At 50.7% G+C, this 6,783-nt stretch overlaps 3 protein-coding genes across 6 annotated transcripts in view; 2 read left to right on the top strand and 1 right to left on the bottom strand.

Annotated features, from left to right (window-relative positions):
• Window positions 1-571, top strand: part of MARS (methionyl-tRNA synthetase) — a 20,775-nt gene extending 20,204 nt beyond the window's left edge. Inside the window, exons 20-22 of one of the 2 annotated variants that reach the window (XM_006757329.2) lie at window positions 56-79; window positions 167-250; window positions 356-571. In XM_006757329.2, coding sequence (XP_006757392.1) covers window positions 56-79; window positions 167-250; window positions 356-502 — 255 coding nt within the window. In that variant the 3' untranslated portion in view covers window positions 503-571. The remainder of the gene's footprint in view (window positions 1-55; window positions 80-166; window positions 251-355) is intronic. The other variant, XM_006757330.2, reaches the window with a different exon arrangement.
• DDIT3 (DNA damage inducible transcript 3) lies at window positions 517-4,941 on the bottom strand. Of its 2 annotated transcripts, none has more exons than XM_006757332.2 (4): window positions 4,841-4,941; window positions 2,584-2,631; window positions 1,198-1,370; window positions 517-1,101 (listed from the first exon to the last, which is right to left on the bottom strand). In XM_006757332.2, exons 3-4 carry the CDS (start codon window positions 1,333-1,335, stop codon window positions 733-735), a joined length of 507 nt encoding a protein of 168 aa, XP_006757395.1. In that variant the 5' UTR covers window positions 1,336-1,370; window positions 2,584-2,631; window positions 4,841-4,941; the 3' UTR covers window positions 517-732. The 2 variants fall into 2 exon arrangements, with proteins under 2 accessions (XP_006757395.1, XP_006757394.1); XM_006757331.2 differs by having other exon boundaries at window positions 1,198-1,355.
• Window positions 4,942-5,089: 148 nt separating this feature from the next.
• The window catches only part of MBD6 (methyl-CpG binding domain protein 6), an 8,762-nt gene continuing 7,068 nt past the window's right edge, over window positions 5,090-6,783 (top strand). For both annotated transcript variants that reach the window (XM_006757333.2, XM_015559785.1), the window contains exon 1: window positions 5,090-5,164. The gene's annotated coding sequence lies outside the window, so the exon portion shown is untranslated. The remainder of the gene's footprint in view (window positions 5,165-6,783) is intronic.

The following is a 6,783-nucleotide window of genomic DNA, read 5'->3' as shown; positions in this document are numbered from 1 at the left end:
TTCCACCTTTTGGCCCTGCTACTTCCTCACTTAAAGTTTTTCTTTCCTGTCTTAGCTAGAAGAGTCCCTGGTGTTAAAGGTAATCACTTACCCCAAGATGTTGTATAAAACTTGAGGTCAGGGGATATTTATGGTAGCAGGTGATAACTCTGTTATTATTCTCCAGGCAAAAGTGTCCCCCAAGCCAGCAGTTATAGAGACAGCTGGACCACAGCAGATACAAGTGCTGATGGATGAAGTGACAAAACAGGTATGAAGTTTGAATCCTATGTGGGAGACCACAAAACTTAAATCCTACATAGGTCCTTTCTGGTCTCACTATTGTTATTCCCCCACCTCCTCCCTCTTCTCTTAGGGCAACATTGTCCGTGAACTGAAAGCACAAAAGGCAGACAAGAACCAGGTTGCTGCAGAAGTGGCTAAACTCTTGGATCTGAAGAAGCAGTTGGCTCTAGCTGAGGGGAAACCTCTTGAAACCCCTAAAGGCAAGAAGAAAAAGTGAAAGTGAGAACTTGACTTATAGAGTCACTTTAATGGATATGGACAGTAATAAATAAATATGCAATCTCTATATACATGCTGAGATCCTTTCTTCTTGTCTACCCAGAGCTTTCCCTCTACTGTAGGTATGGGGTTAAGGGTCACATCATTGACACTCATAAGAAGGTGGTTAGTAGCCACCTCTGGGAAAAGATGGTACTGGCTCAGGGGGGAAGTGAGGGTCCCAAGTGTTCATGCTTGATGCAGATTGACCATTCGGTCAATTAGAGCTCGGCGAGTCACCTCCACTTCTCTGGTCAGACGCTCAATTTCCTGCTTGAGCCGTTCATTCTCTTCAGCTAGCTGTGCCACTTTCCTTTCATTCTCTTGTTCCTTATCCTTCATGCGTTGCTTTCCAGCCCGGGCCGGGGACTGACCACTCCGTTTCCGTTTCCTGGGTATTCCTTGGTCTTCCTCCTCTTCCTCCTGAGCCAGGGAGCTCTGACTGGAATTTGGAGAGCGAGGGCTCTGGAAGGTGCTTGTGACCTCTGCTGGTCCTGGCTCCTCAGTCAGCCAAGCCAGAGAGGCAGGGTCAAGAGTGGTGAAGGTTTTTGATTCTTCCTTCAAGGGAATGAGGAAAGGCAGGCGCTATTAGTTGAGATGGGAAAATCAGCACACCCCCACCCCCATGCCCAGCTTTATGTGTAGCATTCTCACCTCCTCATTTCCAGGCGGGGAGACATAGGCACGCCCGTTTTCATCTGAGGACAGCACCTCCTGCAGGTCCTCATACCAGGCTTCCAGGTCCCAGCTGGACAGTGTCCCGAAGGAGAAAGGCAAAGACTCAGCTGCCATCGCTGCAGCTGGACCAGGCTCTGAAAAAGGATATACTTGGGATGGTGGGGACGGGAGGGGAGGGTGGGGGGGAATGAGCACCACAAAGCAGTCAACAGTTTATACCACAGTTTGGCAAACTGGCCTGCTGCCTGCTTCTGCAGTAAAGTTTTACTGGAACACGGACACATCTATTGACTCACATATTTCTTATGGCTACTTTTATGCTACAACAGTGGAGATGAATAGTTGTGACAAATTGTGTGGCCCTCTATATCTACAACATTTACTATCTGTCCCTTTAAAATTTACCAACCCCTGGTCTATACTAATAATCCCTCCTTGCTTTTGTCCAGCACTCAAAGAAGTAAGTGCCTGGATATACATTCTTATGGGATTGTAGTAAAAGTTATCTGCCCGCCCTAGCTGGTTTGGTTCAGTGGATAGAGCATCCGCCCAAGGACTGAAGGATCTCGAGTTTGATTCCGGTCAAGGGCACATAGCTTGGTGGCAGGTTCCTTGGCCCTGGTTGAGTGTGTGCAGGAGGCAACCAATCGATGTGTCTCTCTCACATCAATGTTTCTGTCACTCCCCTCTCCCTTTCACTCTCTCTAAAAATCAATGGAAAAATATCCTCGAGTGAAGATTAACAACAAAAAAGTTAGCCGCCCTGAGAAACTCCATTGGTAGTTTCCAGGGCAATTACCACATCAGTTGTGCTCCTTTTTCCTGGGTGGGGAGTTCCATGGGTCAGTCTAACTTTTTTTTAAAAATATATTTTATTGATTTTTTACACAGGGGAAGGGAGAGGGACAGAGAGGTAGAAACATCGATGAGAAACATTGATGACCTGCCTCCTGCACACCCCCCACTGGGGATGTGCCTGCAACCAAGGTACATGCCCTTGACCGGAATCGAACTGGGACCCTTCAGTCCACAGGCCGACGCTCTATCCACTGAGCCAAACCGGTCAAGGCGGGTTAGTCTAGCTTTGATGGGGATTGAGGTGTGGTAAGACAAACCCATTATCTTGGTTGGGGCTGACTGCTTACTCAGAGCCATCTTTTGATTAGGACATGCTTCTACGAACAGTGATTTGGTCCCCTTGTTAGGTATAGGCCAGGTGGATGGATGTGGTCTGACAGCAAAAGCGCTCAGATGCAAACCCTCCTCTCTTCTCTAAGCGTTTCACTTCTCAGGGTCCCAATAAAGGAAGGCTAAATAGCAACTCTTAGGAGTTGGTTTTGGGAAAGGGTTGGTTAGGTTTACCTGCTTTCAGGTGTGGTGATGTATGAAGATACACTTCCTTCTTGAACACTGTGGGGAATCAAAGATAAATATGTTAACCACTTTTGGAAGGGGGAGAGCCAGGTTCTTTTACTTTTATCTCCATCCTATTGATCCGCTCTTACTTCCTGTCTTACAGAGTATGGATAGTTAACAGTCCCGGTACCCATTTCCAAGGACAGAGGAGAGCCTCATTTCCTTTATTTTTAGTTGCTGACATTTGTAGTCCTGATTGCATAATAGGAAAGCCCTGGCCATCTCAGCTTTCTCTACATTCGAGGCAGGCTTCAAACCTGCAGGGTAAGTAAGGACTATACTTCAGGGAAGGGAACAAAACAAATTTTCCTGATTCCATTCCCACACTGACATCCTCCAAAGTGTACAGTCCCAGTATAGACCTCTAACTCTGTCATCTAACTGCTTACTTGCTGTCTCCTTTTGGATGTCTCATAGGCATCTCAGACTTAATATGTCTAAAACAAACTCCTGCTAATCTTCCTCTTCCCCTTCCCTATCTTGGTAAATGGCAACTCTAGTAGCTTTGTATCTTCATTGAACATTGGTATCTTCATTGATCCCTCTCCTCTTACACCTCACAATCCAATCCAAACCACCAGCAAAATTTCTTAACTCATTCTTCACAAACCCAGAATCTAAATTCTCCAATTCCATTGTTACTATCTAGTTACTATCTCTCTGGGATGACGGCAGGTTTCCCAGTTTCTGCTCTTACCACCCTTCCCTGAGTCTATTCACAACACAGCAACCAGGGTGGGCCTTTTTAAACTTAAAATCAGGTCGTGTCACTCCTCTGTTCAAAATCACCAATGACTTCCAATTTCCCGCATAAAATGGCATAGAAGAACCCACACAGTCGGCTCCTTCTCTGCCCTGGATTTCTCGTTGACCACTCTCCCTCTTCTCACTCTAGAGCAGCCAACTGGCCTTCTGTTCTCTAAAGATACTGTGCGTGCTCCCACCTCAGGACCTCTGTTCTTGCTGTCCCTTCTGGAAAGCTCTCCCGCCTACCTGCATGGCTTACTTACTGCCGCACCTCTTTCAGGTTTTTAATTTAATGGTCATTTCAGTGAGGGAATCCCTGATCACCCAATGTAAAATTAACCCTCACCCAAAGCATTTTCTACTCTTAAATTCATTAGTTTTTTCTATGACACTTATCTGTTTACTGTATGCCTTTTCCCACTGAACTGTAAGCGCTGAGAGCAGATTTTTTTTCTCTTATTCATGGATGTATCCTGGGCCCCAAACTGCACATAGTAGGTGCTCATTAGGAATGAATGGGTAAATTCTCCCCAATCTCTCTTACAGGGAGGGGAGGATGAAGCCAGAAGTAGAGCAGCAGCTGCCTATCTCTGGGGACTGTAGATGCAATATCGCCCAGAGTGTTTGTCTGCAGGACTGTCCTCCCTGGGGAACCCTCCTTGCCTTCCAGAGCCTGGAAGGTGGCTTTCATCAGCAGTGGAGCCCCAGGCCAGAGGGCTGTAGAGCCAAACAGGGGACTGGCCTGATGCAATGGTTACACAGAGATTTGTTGAAGACAGGACAGGGAGAAAGAAGCAGGGACCACGCTCAGGAGAAGGACCATACACTGGGGAGACCCCAAATGACTTCCCACACTTAAGAGATACAGGATGCTCTCTTGTGCAGGAGGCCCAGGGACCTCTGGGGGAAAGTAAAAAACCTATCTGCTCTTCCTGGCCATGGGCATCCTTCTTCCCAGGCTGTCAGTTTCCTGAAGGTGCGGAATGGCTGTCCCGTGTACGGTTCTGGAGCCCCACTACCAACGTGGCCATGCTGGCACTGAGACGCTGCCTCCGACACGGGACTAGGGGTGGGGCTGCTTGGTGGCCAAGCCAAGGCAGCGGCCTAAGCTACGGTCCAACAGGCTTCTCGACGTGGGGGTGTGTCTTGCTGCTCCCCCTCCCACCAGACTGGCCTAACGCGGAGGCCTGAGGTCAGCCACTGCAGAGAACAGAATAACTCCTGAGGGCAGCCGGGCCCCTTCGCTCCGGGCAGGGGTGGGTGATGCTGTCGCGAAGGAAACAGGGTCTGTAACACCTCTCCCGAATAAAGGATTCTCCCCATCTCGCCCTCGGACCGTCACTAACTTCATTATGGAGGGGATGATGACACATCCTGAAGAGGGGATGCCCCGACTTTGAGGGGGCAACGTCGCAAAGATGCAAGAGTAAAAGGTGGATGGACGGTCAGTACTCACCTCTCGCCTCAGATTCCGGCTCTGGTTTTGGCTCTGTCGCTGCCACCCGCTCATCTTCAACATGATATGCACGATGTCTCAGACTCTAGTCTCTGACCTCGGTCTCCCCAAGCAGTGATCTTTTAACTGGACCTTGCCCTCCTCTCAGGGGCGGACCCAGAAGGCTACCAATCAGAAAGCGGCACGCCAGTTTGGGCCCCGCCTCATCCCTTACATCCGCCACTCAGGAGCTCCTCGGCCCCGCCCCCATCGCGCCTCCTGCTTGGGGGTCCAGGTCTTGTTGGACCCGGAAGTGGCTGTGGGTCACGAGGCTCCACCAAGGAGGTGAGTGAGTCATGCGCGCGCGCGGAGGGGGAGAGCTCGAAGGGGGAGGGGAGGGAAGGGGGGCGGGAATGATGCAATGTTTGGCAACCCGTCTGTGCGCGCACGCGCAGGGGACTACGAGGGCGGTGGGAGGTGCGGGAGGGGGAGAGAGGAGAGAGGCGGGGCGCCGGCTCTCCGCACCCTACGGCCCCAACGGCTAGCAACCGTAGCTGCCCCTAGGCTGACGAGTGAAACCTTGCTGTTGCTCGTCGTAGGAGTTCTGGGTCCGCCCCCCTGGCATTAGCCCCCTTTTTATCTTCTCCATTTTCCTCGGCTCCCCTCCCAGCTAATAATGGGCACAAAGCCTTTTAAACCCCCTTCCTTTGAAAGTGTGCATCCGTCTGCCAGGATTGTCTACATCTCGAGTCTTCTTAAAGGGGTCTGATCTTTTAGCCCCTAACTACCCAAAAAAGGAGCTGAGGTACTTGAATCCCCTTAGTAGTCATTTTCAGGTCCTTTCAGAGGAGTACCCTGAACTTTTGTCTTGATAAAGTTTCTAATGAGTTCTCAACATGCCAGAATTCATGTTCTTTCCCCGATGGGTCGGATTCCGTTTCCTCACTCATCTCCCCTCAGGACGCTCTGGGGCCCTTCACCAAAGACCAAGACCCGCCCTTTTCACTGATCCAGACAGTAAGTCCTGTGACTCCCTAATGTGAGGAGCTGGGCATGGGCCTCCTGCCTCCTAGACGTTTGGGCTACAGTAGAGTCTTGTTGCCCGGGATATTTATTAAATGCACTTAGCGCACAACTGCCTTGGACTAGGATGTCAGGAGAGGTCAGATTCTAGCTTCAGCTGCCCCCCACTTGCCCAGGGTTCCCAGGCCAGCCACCTAGTATTTCTGTGCCTCACCCTTCGTTTGAAAAAAAAAAAAAAGTTGTAAAGGTAAAATAAGAACTCTGAACTTGGAGGCAACTTGAACAAAAGTGAAAGGCACCATGCAAAATGAGAACTATTTTTCTTGTGCCAGTAGATAGAAAGCAGAGGCCATGTGGTGGCTGTTGCACAACCTGTCATACTTCCACCGGGACGGCGCGTTTGTCTAAGTAGGAACTGTCAGAAGGCCGGTGTGAGCTGACAGTGACAGGTCTTTGGTCAGGCCTGCTCTGTTGCTCCATTTCTCCATTTCCCCTCTGTAAACGGGGCTAAGGGTGGGTTGGACCAGATGCCCTCTCCTGGTTCAAAGACATGACCAGATTGTCAGTGACAGGCAGAGGTCATGTGACTTGACAGGTCGAGGTCGTGTTGTGACATGCTGACCTGGGGAGGTGGGTCAAGTCCCACCCAGCACATTACTCGGGAAGCCTTTGGGGCGGGGCAGGGCAAGTCGCGACTTTCATCTTTGGGGTCTGGCCCTTCCCGGACCTGGCATCCTGACTCCCCCCAACAGATTGTGGGTTTGGAGAGGGCCCCTCCCCGGGGAAGACTGGGATTGGCCACCAGTGGTCTGGGAAGAGGCTCAGATCCTTCCGCGGGGGGGCCGCGGGGGGTGTTTGTTCTCTTGGGGATTAATAGGGGGTGGTGGGGGAGGGGGAGGCGCGCTCCCGCATGCGCACTGCGGCCCCTCCTGTTGGCTCGT

This window comes from Myotis davidii, unplaced genomic scaffold (assembly GCF_000327345.1).
Source record: "Myotis davidii unplaced genomic scaffold, ASM32734v1 scaffold1134, whole genome shotgun sequence".
Taxonomy (NCBI): Eukaryota; Metazoa; Chordata; class Mammalia; order Chiroptera; family Vespertilionidae; genus Myotis; species Myotis davidii.
Note: the sequence above shows the minus strand (reverse complement) of the source record. Positions and strands in the feature narration are given on the sequence as shown.